The 21,409-nt window shown below is 41.4% G+C and overlaps 1 protein-coding gene across 3 annotated transcripts in view; it reads left to right on the top strand.

The window, feature by feature from the left end:
* Nucleotides 1-21,409, top strand: part of CDH13 (cadherin 13) — a 1,196,315-nt gene that overhangs the window by 493,556 nt on the left and 681,350 nt on the right. For all 3 annotated transcript variants that reach the window (XM_037743903.1, XM_017543720.2, XM_017543721.2), the window contains exon 4: nucleotides 12,450-12,566. In XM_037743903.1, coding sequence (XP_037599831.1) covers nucleotides 12,450-12,566 — 117 coding nt within the window. The remainder of the gene's footprint in view (nucleotides 1-12,449; nucleotides 12,567-21,409) is intronic.

A 21,409-nucleotide genomic window follows, 5' to 3' on the forward strand; every position in this document is an offset into this window, starting at 1 on the left:
GAGAGAAGAATGTTTTTGAAAGATCTTGCTGGCTGCTGGAGAGAGAACATCTGGAATTAACGCTCAAATTTCAGACTTCCCTGATGAAACCTGTTATTTATTTTCTCCACTCACTCTTTGGTCAAAGCAATTTCTTTTCTACCTTAAGCACAGGTAACAACAGAAATGACTGAAATATTCATTACATTAGGAATGGAACGTGATGATTCCTAGATGGGGATTCAGATGATTGGTTATTTGACCTTCTATGCTTTTTTTTTTTTAATTTTGAGATTGGCTGTTATATATAAATTTTTGGTGCCACAGAAGAAGTAGCACTGGAATATACATTTCCTCAGCAAGGCAATTTACTTCTATAAAATGGTGCGGCTCACAGATGGAACAATGGCGAGTGCACAGCTGAACAAGGGAGGGGAAGGAGTTTTTATTCCTGACGGAGGTAGCCTCTGTGTCGTTTGCCTGTTGGCTAGGGTTAGACCTCACAGTCTAGTCTAAGTCCAACTGGCTGGTTTATTGTTTGTTTTTTTTTTTAATTCATTCTTCATTTATTTTCAGTAAAGATAATATCACATATTATAATTGCTATTTATGCTAATATTTGATTCTTAGAAAAATTGGCTTTATTTATTCATTTATTTATTTATTTATTTTACTTTAGGTACATACTGTATCTGGCATTTCTCCCCATGTTATCCCTCCCCACCCACCGCTATCTTTCCTCTACCCCCCGACTCCAACTGTCCCCAGTGTGTGATGCTCCTCTCCCTGGGTCCACCTGTTCTCATTGTTCAACACCCACCTGTGAGTGAGAACATGCAGTCTTTGGCTTTCTGTTCTTGTGTCAGTTTGCTGAGAATGATGGTTTCCAGATTCATCCAAGTCCCTAGAGAGCTTGGGTACAAGCTGGAGTGGTGGGGTGGGCAGTTTGCCAGGAAGGACGGTTATGGGACAGGTCAGAGCAGATAGCCAGGGGTGACCTAGGTCAAAGCAGGTGACTGGAGCAGATGACTGAGATCAGGATGGAACAGGGATCAGGACTGATGGAAAAGGTTGTTTACTGGAGCTACAAAGAAGTTAAACTTTAAAATGGAGGATAAAGAACTAAACATACTGACATACTGATTCTTTGAAGAGAAAGTTGGAGTTCACTGTGTTCAACATTGGCCATCACCAAAGTCTCTGATGTATGACTTTCATTACTGGGGATGTTGTTCTGATATTGCTGGTGGTCCCTACTAAAAAGTATGCATGCATAAAGGCAACAATGGCTTGCACCCATTTCTCCTGGCTGTATGGGGGCACTTGAAAAGCATTGAGTGGTGTAATTTACAATAGCAGATTGGCTTTATGCCATTCTGTGAATCCGCCATCATTTTCTCTGACCCCCACCTTTAAAATGAGTTCCCGCACAACCCCCACCATGAGATGATATGAAGGACTAAGAAGGGATAATTTCTGTATCCCCACATTTTATTGTTAGCATAATTCTATACATTAAATCTGCAGTGGGTGACTTACTTTGCTGATATTTGGCCTCTATAATATTGGGAAAATAGATAGATGGAAATTTAGTAATATCTTGCTTCTCCAGCCTTTTAAATTTGCTTCAGAAAGTTGGATATTTGTGGACTGTTTCTTCCTTAAGTAGGCAAACTTCAGCCCCGGAAGGCAATGAAGCAAACTGTCAATGTCGCCCCAGGTACTGCAAAGCTGGCTGAACCGTGTGTTCGATTGCATACAAAATGTGAATTGAGTAGCACAGAGCTATCCTCCCAGCGACTTTCTAGAACAATGAGATCAGCTGCAAAAATGGAATAAATCGGAGATTGGTTTCTGCAGTTCCATTCATTTGCAGAAATTTGCAGACAATTAAGCTGTCCCCCTGCAGTACAGGTAGCTCCTTTTAGCCAGGGCCTGGAGATGTTTTCTCTCTGGGAAAATGTTAAAGATGTGATTATCTAGTTATACTTGAGTAAATGGGTCAAAAGACCTCTCCAGCCAAGCACGGACCTTCTTGAAAAAGTAGTCTTTAGCAGCAACCCTGGGGAGGTTTATAGCAAAGTGCTTTTAGAGCAGATGGTTCTGGAGTCAGAGAGGCCAAAATGCTGAATGACTTGGGATGAGTCTCTTACATCTTTCAACCTCAGGAATACAGCCATGGTGATTCTGCCAGCAAGTTGTTGAATAGATTGGTGTATTACATGTAAATTTTTGGTGCCACAAAAGAAGTAGCACTCAAATATAAATTTCTTTAGCAAGGCAATTTACTTCTATAGAAGCGTGCAGCTCACCGATGGAATAATGGCGAGTACAAACCTGGACAAGGAGGGGAAGGGGTACTTATTCATGATGGAGGTGGCCCCTACTGCTGTGTCATTCCCCTGTTGGCTAGGGTTAGACCACACAGTCTAAGCTAATTCTGACTGGCTATTTTAAAGAGAGCAAAGGTACAAGCTAGAGTGATGTGGTGGGTAGTTTGGCAGGAAGGACGGTTACAGGAGAAGTCAGAGCAGGTGATCAGGGCTCAAAGCAGGTGACTGGGATGAGTCAGGATGGAGCAGGGGACTGGGGTAACAGATGTGAACTACTGATTAGAACTGGTGGAAAAGGTTGTTTACTGAAACCACAAGGAAGTTAAACTTTAAAATGGAAAACTAAAGAATAAGAGAGCTGAACACAATGACGTACTGATTCTTTGAAGAGAAGCTTGGAGTTCACCATATCTATCGTGAGATAATAATATAATGTTTATCCTTGTGCCTGGCACATAGTAAATGCTCAGTAAATGGCTATATTCTCTATGGCAGACTTGGTGAATCTGGGACTCGGATGCCAGGCAAATCTTAGGGTTAGAAAGGTTAGAAGGAACTGGGTTATATCATCTTGAGTCTAGGAAATAAGCTTCTAACTCTCCAAAGGAATAACCCTCAGGTCCCTGAACTCAAACCCAAAGCATCACATCTTTGCATGAAGCCTGCAAAGACTCCCTATTGCCTTCGAAGTAAATCCAGTCTTCTTACCTTGACTTACAAGACTGTCCATAATTGGGCTGGGCTGTCTGTGTGAATCTCACCTTTCACTGCTCCCCCTTAACTCCCTGCCTCCCAGGAAGAAGTGTTTCAGCTTCTGCAATGTTTTGCCTTGCTAAAATATCTCCTCCTAGCAAACGAGTTGGCCCAGAAGTCACAAAAGTAGGAGAGAGAACAAAGATGATAGAGGCTTGTGGTTTCTTTATGAGGTTTTTACTGTTTCTCCCTATCATATGATGCTAAGCCAGGGTCAGGAGGGCAGAAAGAGAGAATGAACACATACAAATTCTCTGGACATTTCTTCCCTGTTTGAATGTCGGCTTATGAAGGAAATCTTCCAACAGGTCACCGGCAAGGGTCACGCTGCATCTGGCCTTGTGTTCAGGTGTGCAGAAAGTAGGATCATTCCTGTCAAATCTCACCACTTCCTCCCATTGGCCGTTAGGAGAGCTTTTATGCCCTTGACTGGATGTGACGGAAACGGGCAGGGACAGACAAAACTTGGAGTGTGGTCCTAGTTGTAGAATGCCAGTCTGGGAGAAATAACAAAAGTAAACACTTCTTCTCTCTTGAGAGACCTTACCCATTTCATCTCGACATTGAGCACCTTGCCTTGGCAGGTGTCAGAGTTTGGCTCCCATGGAACAGACCCATGCAACTGGGAGATCAGCATGCAGAAGGTCTATTGGGAAGAGGTTCTCAGGAACCACACCTGGTGAGGAGGAAGGGCAGCAGGATAAGGCAGGGAAGGAGGGTGATGGAGGAGTTGCTGACTGCAGATGCATGGAGGCCTCAGCCTTCCAGGGCAGCAGGGATGTGGGCTGGGATGTTCCCTGAGCATGGTCCCACCTGGAGGCCGTGGAGTGGGGGCGCTGACCTTGACACACCCCTGACCAGTCACTGGATAGTGCTGCATCCCTTTCTGTTTCAGTCTTCATGTTAAGAATGAAAGAGGGTGAAGTTCGTGGAAACACTGTGGGGACATATTGCATGGTTTTGTTTCGTGAAATGTCCAGAAAAGGCCAACATATACAGACAGAAAGTAGATTTGTGGTCGCCAGTGGCTGGGGTAAAGCAGGACTGACTGCTAATGGGCATGAGGTTTCATTTAAGGGTGATGGAGATGTTCTAAAATTTGATGTGGTGAGGATTGCACAACTCTGTAAATTTTCTTTTTTTTTTTTTTTTTTTTTTTTTTTTGAGACGGAGTTTCGCTCTTGTTACCCAGGCTGGAGTGCAATGGCGCGATCTCGGCTCACCGCAACCTCCGCCTCCTGGGTTCAGGCAATTCTCCTGCCTCAGCCTCCTTGAGTAGCTGGGATTACAGGCACGCGCCACCATGCCCAGCTAATTTTTGTATTTTTAGTAGAGATGGGGTTTCACCATGTTGACCAGGATGGTCTCGAGCTCTTGACCTCGTGATCCACCCGCCTCGGCCTCCCAAAGTGCTGGGATTACAGGCATGAGCCACCACGCCCGACCAACTCTGTAAATTTTCTAATAATCATTGCGTTACACATCTAAAATGGGTGAATTTCATGGTACATAAATCATATCTCAATAATGCTTTTAAAACATCATGGGGGAGAGGGGCTCCAGCCAGAGAAATTGACTCCGACTCTGCCTTTTGACAAATCAAATGCTCAGATTTGCATTGTAGGACAATGAACATGGATGAAGAGGCTTTCTCTTTCTGGGGTCTGCCACTTCTCTCTAGAATAGAAGCTTCATGATGGCAGTGGCTTTGCTTTGTAGGGCAATGAACACTGAGCTACAATGAATGTAGCTTGTCATCATACAACAGACCTGGGAGGAGAAAATCCAACTAAAGTCTTTACTTTTATCCCTTTAACTCTGTTCTCCACAAAGCGACTATGATTTTTTTTATTGCAACTGGACTCGTCAGCTCAAAACCTTTCCATGGCTCACACCTCATGCGGAGTAAAAGCCAGGGGCTTCCCAGTGGCCCATGTGGCTGTCCAGGGTCTGAATTCCCTTCACCAGGCCCTGACCTGTCTCCCTCCCCTCACATCACTCACCTGGCCCAGGCCAGCAGCTGCCACACTGTAGTTCAGCCATGGCTGGTGGGCAGTGCCTCCTCCCCCTGCTGACTTAGCCCATTCTTCCTCCGTTCTCCACTCCCATCTCCTTGGTGGATGCTTTCTGGCCTCCTCATCTAAAATATCAGCACCCTCTCCCCCTGAGCACTTCCAGCCCCTCTTCCTGTTGATCTTTTGTCTTGAGCCGTATGTGTTCCTCTCTTTCTCTTACTGTGGTTTCCCACCTCTCTCTAGAATAGAAGCTTCATGAGGGCAGGGGCTTTGCTTCTTTTAGGCACCGCACTATCCCAGATGCCTAGAATTATACTTGGCAGGAAGAAAGGGTTTGACAGATATGTTTTGAAGAAATGAATGAATGAATGATTTAGTTAGTATAAATCTATTCTCTCTCCCCTTCTCACATTCTTTATTTCTTTCTACCTTCCTGTTTCCCTTGGCCTCCATCCTTCCTTCCAACCTTCAACCCCTCCTCTGTCCCTCATTCTTTTAGGGATCTCCTCTTTATTTCTGATATATGTTCTTTGGGGCTGAGTGATGTGGTGTTTCCAGATAGCGTGATACTTGCTTTTAATTCACTTTCAATTTCCCTTAAGATCGAAAAACAGGGAGGAAAAAGAGGTTTTAACCGTCAAATGCCCTAAAACAGAAAGATGAAGACCCCACTTAGCTGCATGACACCTGAGAGATGTTTGTGTGGGGATGGCAATCCTCCTGTAATAGAATCCAGCATGCATGAGGCTCACTGAAGATGCAGTACTGCCCCTTTTGATGGAAGCAAGGCTGGATGAGGCTGCTGCAGGCCTCGGATGACCCAGGCTAAAGACGCTGTGGGTTACTGTCCAGAGGCTGCTATGGGGGGAATCCCACAAGACACACGTGGCCCAGGGTTGGCGGTAGCCGCAGAACCTCACTCTCCTCTGCACACCTCTGTGTGCCTGTGTCTGTTCCTGTGACTGAGGGGATTGTGTTCTGCACATTGGAAGTGCAAACGTGTGTGGCATATGTCCTTGAATCTAGGCAGCTGATGTATGTCTGTTGCATGTGCATCTGTTCATGAATATGTGTGTGTGTATCAAATGGATTCTGGTGTTTGTGTAAACCCACATGTGCATAAGTGTGTGCATTTGATGTGAGAGAGAACATTTGACATTTGCATGCATCTAGTGAATCTGGAAAGCTGGAGGGGGCAGTGTATCTACATGTGTCTGTGTTCCATATCTGGCCTTAGGCCACCCACAGCCAAATTACTCACTCCTAATAGGGACCCTCATTTTCTCACTTTCTCCATCCTGGTGTTAATAAGACTCATCCTTCACTTTTCTGCGGTTCTTCGGAAGGTGCAGACCACTTTTGCATGCAGTTTCTCATTTCATTATGATAACCTAGAGGACAGGCAAATCACCCTCCTTTACAGATGAAAATATTTCCGTCAAACCCTCTGTGTCTTGCCTCGAGGGGAGCAGTGTTGGGTCTCCTCTCTGAGGCTCAGGTGGCCACTGATTCTCCCCTCTCACACCTCCTGTGAGCATATCATCTGCTCTCCTCCATCTTCATTCATTCACAACCATGTTTTCTTTCCTCTGATCCCTTCCTCCTCAAGGTTAGCCTCACTCCTTGTCTCCCCTTTAACTGAAAATTTTCTTTCCATATCTCTCCTTTCCTTCTGTGCCAAAGTCCTCACTGTTCATGTATTTCCCTAGCACACACCCAAAGCTGCTCTTTCTAAATTCAGCCGTCACCTGTTCATGGTCAAGTCCGGCAGCCTCCTTGCAGCATCTGTGCTGTTGGAGGGGCCCCTTGCCTTGTGTGATATGGTTGTGCACTGTTCCTTTTTGGAATCCTCCTCTCAGTCCTCCTGGTTTTCCTTCTTTTGCTGACTAAATTTCTGTGGGCTTTGCTGACCTTTTAGAAACTCATCGCATGGTTGTATTCCTCCCCTCTCCCTCTTCCCGTAATCTGGGTTGTTTCATCTTCTCCATCTCTTGCAGCTACTCTTGCACATGGGTGATTGTGGCATTTTTCTCCTTCCTGAATGCAATTCCTCATGTCCCCCAGAAATCTCTGCTACACGTCCAACAAGCTCCTCAAAGTCAACAGGTCTGCTCTAGCACTTGTACCCCAAATTCTTTTTAAAATCTTTGCCCACTTGGTAAGGTCAACACACCAGAAGGCAAGAGGTCTTCATATACCCCTCCTTTACCCTGATCTTCATTTCTTTCTTGTACAGTGTTCTTCTGCCTTTTATAAACATTTCTTGACTTGATCACATTCTTTTTATCACCACCATTTTTGTTTCTCTGAGTTTCTGGCCACAGACTGGCACCCTCGCTTCATGCATGAATTGACAGATGCAAATACACATTTGCATGTCCACACGCATGTGTGCGCATGCACACACACACGCACATACACACACACAGAGTTGCCCCAAAGCAGGGTGTATGGATGTCAGTCAAATTAGGTATGATGGTTCCTACATGGTGCCAGTCACACAAAGACATATGGCAGAACACACAAACTCATTAGCACAGACTCGATCAAATGTTCGTACAGCCACAAATGTAGAAGTAGAGACTTGATCACAAACACATAGTTATAGATATAGACAAATCACAGACAATGATAGAAGCAGAGCCACAGACCCAGAAACACAGAGCCATAAATATTTACTGAAGTTTCTCCCAATGTAAGGCAAAAAGTTAAGCGTCAGATGAAGCAGGATGTCCTGACTTCAGTCATTCCTATAAGACGCCCACCATGGTGGGCCCAGAGAGGTGACATACATGTGGTGGCTTCTTGACAATCAGCACCTCCAGCAGGACCCCACCCTGTTCCTTCTAGGTGCTGTTTTTCAAGGATCAGAGACTCCTGCTTCTTTTCTTGGGCACTTTAGATCCAGGGATTAACACATTTGTGCTAGTTGCCATACTTCTGGGATGTGTTGTAAGAATCAGAGAAATAGACGGGCAGCTGTAGACTTGATTAGCTGGTGAGCTGGGGAGACACCAGAGGTAGGATGGGGTCTTGGGGACCTCACAGCTCTGGACACCCATGAGGACACAAACATCACCCACTTGTGGGCATGAAAACACAAGCAAGCCCTTCATGATGCACTGTGCAAAGTTTATTATTGATGACACAGTATGCTTTGTCATTATTTTGGACACATTTAGACATATATTGTCATCATGAACTGAGGCCTATGTTTGCTCTAGAATGAAGCCCATTCACCAGTCCTTGACATCTGCACAAACTTTATATCTTTTTAAAGTAGTTGCCTAGACTGTGCTCTCATCTGAGGCTCAAGATTTTCTTTTATCGAGAATGACATTCAGATATTGCACATATTTTACGTGTTTCCTATTTTTGCTACTCTTAATAAACCAACAGAATCTTCATGGATGTTAAACATCAGTTTTATATAAATACAGCCCTAATTTTCTTTTCTTTCTTTTTTTTTTTTTGAGACCAAATCTTGCTCTGTCACCCATGCTGGAGCTCAGTGGCATGATCTCGGCTCACTGCAACCTCCGCCTCCCAGATTCAACTGACTCTCCTATCTCAGCCTCCTGAGTAGCTGGGATTACAGGTGTGCATCACCATGCCTGGCTAAATTTTGTATTTTTAGTAGAGACAGGGTTTCACCATGTTGGTCGGGATGGTCTCGAACTGCTGACCTCGTGATTCACCCACCTCAGCCTCCCAAAGTGCTGGGATTACAGGTGTGAGCTACCGTGCCCAGCCAACCTGCTCTAATTTTCATAGTCTTCTCTTTGCCTATTTCACCCTAGCTTTCTGTATGCTCTTTCTTTGTTTCACATTGGGGTTGTTTTGGGTGGTTGGCTTTTTTGTTTGTTTGTTATATTATTCTTTTTATTCTCACTGTCTTATATAGAATCCAGTTTTCTTTGCCTACATATTGTGTCCTTTTCACCAAAGTGTCTTTTACTTAGGCTCTTTCACTGAGATTTTAATAGTCTTCTATGATCAGTATAGTGTATATAAAATAGAATACTTTCAATATGATACTCTATATTTTTCTGGATAGCTTGTCTGAAATATTCTCTCTGCTAGCTAGATAAATTGTAGCAGTTCTTATGCAACCTCTCCTAACTTTCTTTCTTTCTTCGTTGATTAAGGAGGGAGAAGATTTACTTGAGAGATTTGTTGCAAATATTAGAACTGACTCATGCCAAGTGCCTAGCACACCGGCCAGCATATGCTTACTATATCATTATTATAGTAGCTTGGGGTAGTGATGGTGAGGGCAATGGAGCGATGATGATAGTGGTTGGAACACGGTCTTCACAACTGCTTTATTGGTCATGGCCTAAGAGTATCTCCTACTAACAAACCCAAATGTAACCTTGTCCCTGCTATGGAACATTTAGGATGGTTTTCATTTTTGCCCCTTGTAACTTATGTCTCACTAAATGCCTTCCTTCATGCAGTTTTATTCTTCTTTGGAATTTAGCATTTGGATGCATTCCTAGGAGTAAAATTACAGAGTGAAGGGATATATACATTCATAAAGCTCTCAATAAATAAACATTGCCTGATTGCTTTTCACAAGGGTCTTATGAATTTATACTCCCGCCAAAACCAAGAGAATGGCTATTTATAGATGCTTTCAGAGCATTAGCTTATCTTGTTTCCTGTTTGAATTTTATTACATGAATATCCCTTTAAAACTATCACACACACACACACACACACACACACACACACACACACACTTTTATGGGGCCTTGGGGCCGAAGACGGAATGAAACTATCATTTATTACATGATTTTGATAGAAACCTGTTATCAAGTTTGAGATGTTTACTTCTCACGATGCAGAAGACAATTTTAATTAGTATGTGGCATTAAATAAGATCAGTTTGCACATTGAAAATGATACTCTTTTTCAATTTTCTTTCAGTCCTCTGATTGGATAATGGAGGAAGTCTTAGCTTGGTGCTAACACCTCTTTAACATCGCTCTCTAGCCCCTTTTAACCTGTAAAATTAGGTGCTTTCTATAGATAACAGGTTCTAGCAAAAATCTAATAGTGTCATTAGGTTTCCAGCATGTTTATTTTTATGTCTTCCTTCCATGTAAAGTGATACTGAAGTTTTATTTAAAATGATGGAAAGTTTTCATTTTGAAAACACTTATTTAATTAAAACGGTGGGTTACACATAGAGCAAACACCCTGACAGTGTCACTCCAACGACTGAACTTGGGACATGCGACTGGGAGAGTGCATTCCAACAGTTGCCCTACTAATAGCAATCGTAACACATGTCCCTTGACAAAACACTGAATAGAAGTCTCCATAATGCCTGACATAGTTTGGGACTTTGTGATGATCCCTTTATTTCTATTCATTTGTGAATGGAAGGACCTTGCAGTGGGCCATGAAAAGAGTTGCTTTTTATTTTTTATTTTTTAATTTTTTTGAAGACTCACTAAGTATAAGTTTAAAAAAAATGCCTATCTATTACCCTAGAGAAAAATTACCTATTATCGGAAGAGTATCTTAAAAAAACAATATTCAAGGGGTATAGGTACAGGTTTCTTGCATGCACACGTTTTGTAGTGTGGAAGTTTGGCCGTTTAGTGAACCCATCATCTGAAGAGTGGACATTGTACCCAATAGGTGATTTTTCAGCTCTTACCCTCCTCCCACCCTCCCACCTTCTGGAGTCCCCAGTGTCTTTTATTCCACTCTGGATGTTGACATGTACCCATTGTTGAGCTCCCACTCAAAAATGAAAATAGGCAGCATTTTTCTGTTTGAGTTTCTCACTTTGGGTATTGTCTTCCAGATTCATCCATGTTACTGCCAAAGACATGATTTTATTCTTTTTTATGTTTGAGTGGTATTCCATGGCATATATGTGTGTATATGCGTATGTGTATGTGTATGTGTATGTCTGGGTGTGTGTGTGTGTGTATTTATATCTCCCACATTTTCTTTATCCTGTCTTCTGCTGATGAACACTTAGGTTGATTCCATGTCTTTGCTATTGTGAATAGTGCTATGATAAGCACACAAGTGCAGGTATTGTTTTGATATAATGATTCCTTTTCCTTTGGGTATATACCTAGTAGTGGGATGCTGGGTTGAATGGTAGTTCTATTTTTCATTCTTTGAGAAATCTTCATACTGTTTTTCATAGAAGTTGTACTAATTTACAATCTCACCAACAGTATATAAACATTCTCTTTTCTCTGTCCCACCAATATTTGTTGTTTTTTAGACTTTTTAATCATAGCCATTCTGACTGGTATAAAATGATATCTCATTGTGGTTTTAATTTGCATTTCTCTGGTGATTAGTGATACTGAACATTTTTCATATGTTTTTTGGCCACTTATATGTGTCCTTTTGAAGAATGTCTGTTTATGTTGTTTGCCAACTTTTAAATGGGGTTATTTTTGTTGCTTGAATTCTTTGTAAATTCTGGATAATAGCCCTTTGTCGGACGCATACTTTGCAAAGATTTTTTCCCCATTCTCTAGGTTATCTGTTTATTCTGTTGATTGCTTCTTTAGCTGTGCAGAAGCTTTTTAGTTTAATTAAGTCCAAATTGTCTGTTTTCGGTTCTGTCATGTTTGTTTTTGAGGACTGGATGATAAATTCTTTGCCAAGGCCAATGTCCAGAAGAGTTTTTCCTAGGGTTTCTTCTAGGATTTTTATAGTTTCAGGTCTTGTGTTTAGGTCTTTAATCCATCTTTAGTTAAGTTTTGTATATGGTAAAAGCTATGGGTCCAGTTTCACTCTTAGGCGTATAATTATCCAATTTTCCATATCAGTGTTTAGCCCAACACCACTTATTGAATACTGTGTCATTTCCCTATCATGTATTTTTGTGGACTTTGCTGAAAATCAGCAGGTTGTAGGTACATGGTTTTATTTCTGTATTCTCTGGATTGAAGTCAGGCAATGTGATGCCTCTAGCTTTGTTCTTTTTGCTTAGGGTTGGTTATAAAACCAATTCTTCATTGGCTATAATTCCAATAAAGTTTTACATCTAATCCAGGTTCCTGACCAGGTGAGTAATCCACTAGCTAGGCAGATTAAGAACAGTAATATGCAAGCAATGAAGACTGCGTAAATTAAGACTGTCATTGTGAATAGAATGATTCAGAAGTTGGGTTCAAATAACATAATGATAGTTATAGTGAATCACAATGTCAGATTTAGTATTATTCTAATAATGTACTTGGTAATGCTAACAGGGTTTGATGGACTACAGTGAACACTTTCCAAACAGCTGTATGCTTTCCCAACAAAGGAACTCTATCTCAGAGCAGACTGATAAATCATTTCAATGGGAGATTTTAATCAATCCTTTTGTTTTCTCTTTTAGGATATTTTTAAGTTTGCAAGAACTTCTCCTGTCCCAAGACAAAGGAGGTCCATTGTGGTATCTCCCATTTTAATTCCAGAGAATCAGAGACAGCCTTTCCCAAGAGACGTTGGCAAGGTAAGTCAGACAAACAACAAATGACAAAAACATGTTTTTATGAAAAGTTGCCCACGCAGGAAGCAGACTGACCATGAGTATCTTGGTGACCAGCTGGAATTAGTCTTCATTCCTCTATGACAAGAGACCAAATGCTTTTGTCATGTAAAGAATTTGGGAAGATCATTCACACACAAAAGAAGATATCAGTAACAGCTTTGAATATCATGGAGATGAACATGGTAGATGATGTTGAAGTTATGCAGGAAGAAGTCATTGGTTAAGAAATAAGACTTATTGCTTTTGTAGATTATGTTCAAGTGATCACCAGATAGGGCCCTCTAGGATGGCAGTATGTTGATATGTGGCCTTCCTTGAGATCCTATCTTTCAAATATTTAGGTCCAAGAATACCACTGGGTCAATTTTCCAAAAACTAAACCAGATCAAGGGAATGAAATCATCCTAACCAGACCCAGAACCACATGTGAGAAACACTGTCCCATGAATCAGAACAATAGCTTTTCCAGGAAGAAATAGTCATTTTTAAGTGGGCCAAAATACTGATATTGCCTCATCAATACATTCTTCCCATTTTAAGAGAGTCAACATGGAGAATCAAATTTTTGAGCGGTTTGTACTTTCTGGTGAACGTTGAATTTAAACAATGGTGGTTAGTTAAATGAATGATCTTAATGGTGGTTGCTATTGAACTGCTAATTCATCAAATATGCAGTACATCCTAGTAGGAAGACAAAAACAGGAAAATTGCAGAGCATGACAAATGATATGAAGATCAGAAACAGGGTGATGCGAAAAAAAAAGAGCAAATGGCAGAATGAAGGAGTAGAAGGAAGAGGGAATCTTTAGACAGATGACTGTGATGGCTGGTTGGAGGTACTGATATTTGAGGGGAGACTGGCAGGATGAGAAAGGAATAGCCGTAGGAATATCTGGGTGAACACCTTCTTTGGCAGAGGTGAGTTTACATGAAGGCCTAAAGACGGGAAAGAATAGAGTGTAGTCGAGTTGCAACATGCCTGGGTGGCTGCCAGAGGGTGACAAGGATGGGAGGGGTAAGGAAGAAGTCAGAGAGGCCAGCTTGTCCTTGGATAAGGAGCTGGGATTTCATCGTGTATGCAGCAGGGGGCCGTTGGAAGATTTCCCCAGGAGAGTACATGTTTTGAAAGATTCTCCTGGCTGCCTTGTAGAGAATAATTAGTGGTAGCAGGGTGATAGACAGCAGTAGAAGCAAAGAGACCCACTGAGAGGGGAGTTTGGTGGTGATCCGGACAAAACTTGGACTATTAAAAATTGATATTGGCCGGGTGTGGTGGTTCATGCCTATAATCTCAGCACTTGGGATCACCCAAGGTCAGGAGTTTGAGACCAGCCTGGCCAACATGGGGAAACACCATCTCAACTAAAAATGCAAAAATTAGTTGGCATGGTGGTGTGCTTGTAATTGCATTTACTTGGGAGGCTGAGGCCAAAGAATCGCTTGAACCTGGGAGGTGGAGGTTGCAGTGAGCCAAGATCATGCCACTGTACTCCAGCCTGGGTGACAGAGTGAGACTCCCTGTCAAACAAACAAAGAAACAAACAAACAAAAATCCATCTTTGTTGCAAATTGAAAGAATTGATAATCCAATATCCTAGTAATCACTATATTTATCATTTTAAACTACCACTGTACCAAAGATGCCTTTCTCTAAGCAAAAGTCTTCTCAAGGGTCTAGGGTATGATAGAAAGGGAAGCAGAGCTGCTCTAAAGGGATTTCCCTGTCCCCTTGGGCAGCCGTAGCCACTGTGATGTTCCTTTTCTAGACAGATTTCCCGGGAGCCCAAGATGCCAGATGCCAAGGGATTTGAGTCCCCACTTCTTCAAAACTCTGCCCAGTTTCTGAGACTTAAGATGGATTCTAGTTTTTTAGTTTTCCCTTAGATAATCCTGGGCTTCTCACCTCTCACCATGCATCAGAATCTTCAGAGACACTTAAAATGCAGATGTCAAGGCTCCACCCTCAGAGATTGATTCCACTGGGAAGCGGGTGAGGACCATGCGTCAGTATGTGTTAAAATGTCCCCGGTGACTCCTGTGTGCAGCCAGGGTTGGAGGGTGGCTGGTCTTAAACAGTCCTCCAAAAGTGGGTGTGTAGCAGCTATGTTAGCATCCCCTGGGAGCTTGCTAGAAATGCATATTTTCATGTCCCACCCAAAAACCACAGAGCCAGAAACTCTGGGGTTAAAGCCAGGTATCTGCGTTTTCACACAGCTTCTGGGTGATTCTGATGCACCCTGAGGTTTACAGAGGGCTGACCTGAAATGTGTTTTCCTCCCACCACTAGTACACAATACTTTCAGTATTAGAGTTGCAGTTCCGTTAATTAGGTTATAATAAGGACAATCACATCTTAGTTACCTGAAAAATCCCAGTTTATACCTGTTGTCCAAACCTGTCGTATCCAGATTTAGACAATAAATTATGTAGCCATCCTATAGTTTTCTTCAATTACACACAATTTCCTCCTGGGTATATTTGGGTGGGTTTTCACAAGCCTCTTTCCTTGAGCTAGTCAGTAGGTCAATAAGCATGCAGCTAACTGGGAACATTCTTCTGCATTGTTTTCTTACTTATTACAGCCTCAAAAGACAATTTTATTTCCAAGCTGAGGATTCACCTCTTCTTAGCCCCTTATGTATTTCCCACACTGGTTTTCAACCTAGATTCTCTACAAAGCAACTGCTTTTCTAGGTCCAGTAGGCTACTAACTAGACAATGTGCAACAGCCTTCAAAACCTCTGGTTTTTTTTTTTTTTTTTTTTTTTTTTTTTTTTTTTTTTTTTTTTTTTTTTTTTTTTTTTTTTTTTTTTTTTTTTTTTTGTAGAATTGTTGCACTGCTTTGCAAAAACTATTTATTTGTCCATGCTTTTTATGCCTTTGGCAGTACATATTTTCCTTTTTATTCCTGCTTATTTCTGTTTATTTATCTTTTTATATCTCCTGTCCTATCCTCATCAACTCCACCACAGCTGACAAGCTGTGCTCTGCAGAGCTGAGGAGGAAGATGTAGGTGTGTTCAGTGAGTGATGGGGAGGGGGTGAGAAAGGAAAGAAGACCACAGAGGCAGGACTCTGCTCTCCAAACACCACCGTGCTCCCAAAAAAAATCTGTAAGTCAGGACACCTCTAATTTTATAAATATACATATTAGACTTCAATATAGAATGCCATTTCAAGAAGAGATTCTGCAGCTCTAAAAGCATGAAGACATTTGTCTTACTTTGGCTTCCCCTAGAAGTAGGCCCCGAGACAAGAATTCAAATGAAGAGAGTTCATTTAAGAGGTGGAGAAAATATAATAAAGTAAGGGAGAGACACAGAGAAGGGAAGGCAGCTGGGAAAGAAGCTTGTTTATGAAGTCAACTACCCCTGTGGGTTACTGGATTATAATCTCATGGGCTAACTTTAAACATGGTGTGGAACACACTGTCAGCATTATACCACCCCCCAAGGGATAGCGCTGGGGTACTTTGACACCTACTGGGGTATTTCTACTCCCAGCAGTCACTGGTTGAGGGTTGTTTTTAGGGGTGTAAATTCTCTAGCTTATCAGGTCTGCCCTGCACTCTGTGCACTGATTCGACAGCCTGCTGAGATTGGGAGGAGAGCCATAGACAAAAGGGATGCTGTACAGCAGCCACCAGTCTGCTGGTCTGCACTGAAAATGTGACATGGAGGGGGTGTGGACAGGACACAGAGAGCTTCTGCTTCATCACCAAAACTAATACACATATATTTTTAAATAACTTTGTCTCATCTCCTGCTTTTACCTTATTTCCTGAACTAGATTTCTCATGTCCTGCGCTTTTGAAATCTGCTGTACTTGCCTCTTTCTCTCCATTAAGAAGCAGTAGTTACTGCATCTCAGGAGGGAAAACCTCTGGAATTGAACCCAATTCATATCAACAGGCATATATTCAGCATCTGTTATTTATAAGGAACTGTGCTAGGGGCTGGGAATTTAATGGAGGAGAAAACAGACAGAATCATTGATCTCATGAGATTACAAAAGAGGTGACAATATCGGCACATAGTCATTATTTGTCCGGCACTGTGCTAAGCACTTTTCATCTATTATGTTCAATTCTTATGATAACAACCACATGAGGATCATTTTCCAGCATGCCAGTGAAGGTAATGGGACTCAGGGGTGACGTAACCTGTCCAAAGCCACACAGCTAGTTAATAGCAGAGTCAAACTTCATTTCAGCTTTTTGAGATTTCCTAGCCTATGCTCTTAACCCGTATCCTCAGGAAGTACTGAGCCCAATCTGAGAATACTCTTCTGTGGAATGAAATATCTTCACTGACAATTTCTCTTTTTAAAACAGCACAAGTACAATTCTTGGAAATGTACCAAAAAATAAGATGGTCAGAGGATTGGATCAATGGATAGTGATCTGATATGTGGTAAAGGAAGTATATTAAAATGTTAGTGGTAGAATATAGTTGGTGAACATATGGATGCTTGCTGTACAATTCTTTCCACTTTTCTCTGTATTTGGAAATTTTGCAATAAAGTGTTGGGAAATATTAAGTTAACTAAATATAAAATTATCATAAAAGACACATGAGTTAGCATGCTAGCACAAAACTGCTTTTTAAATCATTTGTCTTGCATTTCAAGATGGTGAATGGAGACCAAGTAAGTACCTGATTCTTGATTTTTTTTTTCGTCATATTTTATTACAATCTGAATTCCTTTAAAGAAAGGAGACTCATATCCTAAAGAATAAAGACATCAAAAGCAAGGTGCTGTGGTGAGTTAGCCCTCAGTGGAGAGTTTTTCACAGCTGGGTATCCTGTTGTATAGAACTGAATACCCACAGCGGGGTTAGGCAGGCAGCTCCAGGGATGAAAAGCAGTCTTGACGGATACATAATTTATCTATCTGCCAAGTAATTAATTAGTTGGTAAGTAGCTAAACTACTAGCATTTGGGGGCTGCTTTTCCATCATAAGAGGGAGATTCCACATCACTGCTGCTCACTTGGATAGCAGGTGGGGAGTACACAAGGATATATGATCCCCCCCTGCACATGCATGCGTGCGCGTGCACTCACACACACACACACTCACAAGAGACAACCCGATGGATCACTACCAGCCCTGGGAAAATGAGCTTGCCTCCTAATTTCTGACTCTTTTCTATGCTACTGTCAGCCCTAGAATATCTCTCGTTCTTTTGGAAGAAAGGGTAAAACATCTGGTCATGAACATATTTCCTCATAGCTGTGATTTTCTTTCCAATTCTGAACTCTGGACAGCGGGGAGGAGCTGAGAGTGTGTGTTCTGTAGAATGCTCAGATCCCTATGTGGCATTTTCCCCCTCCCCCTTCAAAGTATGACTATTTCAAAATTTGGGCCATAAATAATTTCTCAGTTTAATCAACTTTTGCTGATAAATAATTGATTACATCTTTAAAGATTTTTGAGTTCCTGAGCCCCATTGGTTGAGAGCAGGGGACTTTAAATCTGTGTGCCAGCAAGGAGGTCTTTGGGAGATGTATTTTATTCTGTTTTATATTAAGTTTGAAAGACAAGTCATTTATGAAATGCTTATTAGAGATTCTACTTTCATCACAAACCCTTTTCATCAAAACCAATGAAAATACTTTTTACGGAAAATCCTTTTTTAAAGACTATAAATTGGCAGAATGGGCATTTAGAAGGACATCTTTAACCCAGGATAGAAGAAATATGTAACTGGAACAAGTGCTCTTTGTAAAGGGAATCAACATTGATTATTAGACTAAATCATGAGAACCAGTCAACCAGGACTCTGCTTTGATTGTGTCATTAATGTAAGTCAGACCTGAGGGTAATTTACATCAGCTCTGCCATGTTCCTCAGCATTCTGGGCATCTGATTCCTAGAGGTCTCCCAGCAACCAGACAATCTGCACCTGAGATTTATGCCCACCTATGCAAATAGGTGTCAAGGAGTCTGATAGTCTTGATATTTAATTTGTTCTATTCCATTTAATAGTCATTGGCCTCACTTGGAGGACCCATAGAGGCCAAGCTACATCCTTAGAGGCTGGACCAGAAAGCTGGTACTGAATCCCTGGCACCTCTCCATCACACCCTACTGAAACACAGTTTCGGTGTTACTTGCTGCTGCCAGTTTTAGTTTATAATCAGGCAATTACTGGGCCGTCCAGGGTAACCTAGTAATTGCTGTCAGCCCTCCATCTCTTCTTAAATCTTTTACTTTATACCCTTTATCCACATCTAACTATATATAGTCTTCTCAGAAATTTACATCTGATTAATTTCCCTCTTTTAAGACAACTAGCAGTTTTATTCAATAACTAAAACTTACCATGGGCTAGAGTACAGGAGAAAAATTAGAATACAGAGTTTCTAAGATGTCCAAAGGCTTAGTGCTAAAAAATTCTTCTTGAGATGAACATCACAGTTTATTTCTACATTCTGCAACCACAGGTACACATAAGCCTTTCCTATTTCCAAATCCTTGAACTCTCACTTCTTCCTGGGATACACCGCCATTATCCTTATTCCTTAGGAGCTGCCCACCTTCACACTCTAAGGCTGTACCATCCAGTGGGACGCTGATACTATTGCAGACAGTTCTGACTCTACACATCCCAATATGGTACCCATTAACCACATATGGCCAATGCAATTTTGAAAATTTAACTAATTTTAATTTAAGCTTAAAAAGTAACACTTCATTTCATTATTGGGATAACTTTGTAGGTGAATGTACCTGTTTAGTATACATTTTAATCTATATACAGGTGATTTTTTTTTTTGAGGTGGAGTCTTGCTCTGTAGACCAGGCTGGAGTGCAGTGGCGTGATAACAGCTCACCACAACTTCCGCCTCCAGGGTCCCTGTTCAAGCAGTTCTCCTACCTCAGCCTCCCAAGTTGCTCAGATAAAATATTTTTTACTGAAAAGGCAATGTCCCCATTGAGATGTTTTATAAATGTGAAATATACACTGGATTTCATAAACTTATTACATGAATACAAAAAGAATGGAAAATGTGTCCTTAATAATCTTTTTATTGATTTCATTTAGAAATAAATCACTTGTGTTTGTTTTTACTTTTTTTAATGTGGCTGCCAGAAAAATATTAAATTATTTATATGGCTCATATTATATTTTTATCAGATGGTGCTAATCTAAATAAGGCCTATTTCTCATACAGTCTCCTCCATGGAATAATTTTTTTTGAGACAGAGTCTCGCTCTGTCACCCAGACTGGAATGCAGTGGCACAATCTCTGTTCACTGCAACCCCTGCCTCCTGGGTTCAAATAATTCTTATGTCTCAGCCCCCTGAATAGCTGGGATTACAGGTGTGCACCACCATGCCCTGCTTACTTTTGTATTTTTAGTAGAGCTGGGGGGTTGCCATGTTGGTCAGGCTGGTCTCAAACTCCTGACCTCACGTGATCCACCTGCCCCAGCCTCCCAAAATGCTGGGATTACAGGTGTAAGCCACTGAGCCCAGCCCGTGGTATTTTATTTTATCTCTTTTACACATTGTTTATACCTCTTTGATGGCACTTAACACATTTTGAGAAGCAGTGTCCTTCCCTACCTTCCCATTAAGTGTAATTCACCAGATGCAGTGGCTCGGTACAGGGCCTACCACATAGGAGGGACTCAAATGTCCTTTGAATTGAATTCTAGCCATATCTATGGCTGATCGGATAGACAGTCACTGCTTACTGATTAATTAAAGTGATCATAGCCTGGTTTGTTGTTAGAATGGAATTAATTGACCATTATATGATCAGTCTGGAAATTTCCAGCAAATTTTAATTTTCTAAAATGGTAATGAGGCCACCAGATAAATTGCTTGGCAGTCAGATATTATGTCAGGTCCTATAAGCATCCTTAATAGGTTTTTTTTTTTTTTTTTTTTTTTTTTTTTTTGAGACAGAGTTTTGCTCTTGTTGCCCAGGCTGGAGTGCAGTGGCACGATCTTGGCTCACACAACCTCTGTCTCCCAGGTTCAAGAATTCTACCTCGGCCTCCCGACTAGCTGGCACTAAAGGTGCCCACCACCACACTTCATTAATTTTTGTATTTCTAGTAGAGATGGGGATTCACCGTGTTGGCCAGACTGGTCCCGAACTCCTGACCTCAGGCGATCCACCTGCCTCTGCCTCCCAAAATGCTGGGATGACAGGCGTGAGCCACCACACCCAGCCCCAGTAGATTTTGATAAATTTTATGTTGATGCATTTTGTGTGGAGATAAAGTGGGGGAAGAGAGAGAGAGAGTGTGTTACATGCCTGTGTTTCTGAATTTGCCTCTATATGCGATGCTGTTTTAATTCCAATTAAATGAAAATACTCATAACTTTTATCTTTGTTCACAACTGAACATAGTCAATTCCAACTTATTTTTGCTAAGCCTAATAAAAGCTATATTCGCTATTTGCAAGTGTTACCCTCCTGCAAATTTTAATTAATGATAAAACATAATCGGGTTGTTTTGGCTCTTTGCCAAATACATATAGATGCAAAACTTCCCTCCATGATCTACATCCCACAAGTAAGGGCATCTGAGTCCAAGGAGGAAGCAATATTTTAACCCCAAGTTTATCACCCTTTCAGTTGACCATTTTGAAGGTTCCTAGAACTTTATTGTTATTACAAACATTTGGCCTCAGACTGAATTTATATTTAATTATTTGTGAACATTCAAGGATCTGGCATTTCAGCTTGAATTAGCATCTAGACTCAGGGTTGTTGAATAATTTTCAACTTGGACTAGAATTTTCAATTCCTAATGAATGTCTGGATCTAAGCCAAACATGGCTA

Source organism: Cebus imitator, unplaced genomic scaffold (genome assembly GCF_001604975.1).
Source record: "Cebus imitator isolate Cc_AM_T3 unplaced genomic scaffold, Cebus_imitator-1.0 Scaffold159, whole genome shotgun sequence".
In the NCBI taxonomy this organism is placed as follows: Eukaryota; Metazoa; Chordata; class Mammalia; order Primates; family Cebidae; genus Cebus; species Cebus imitator.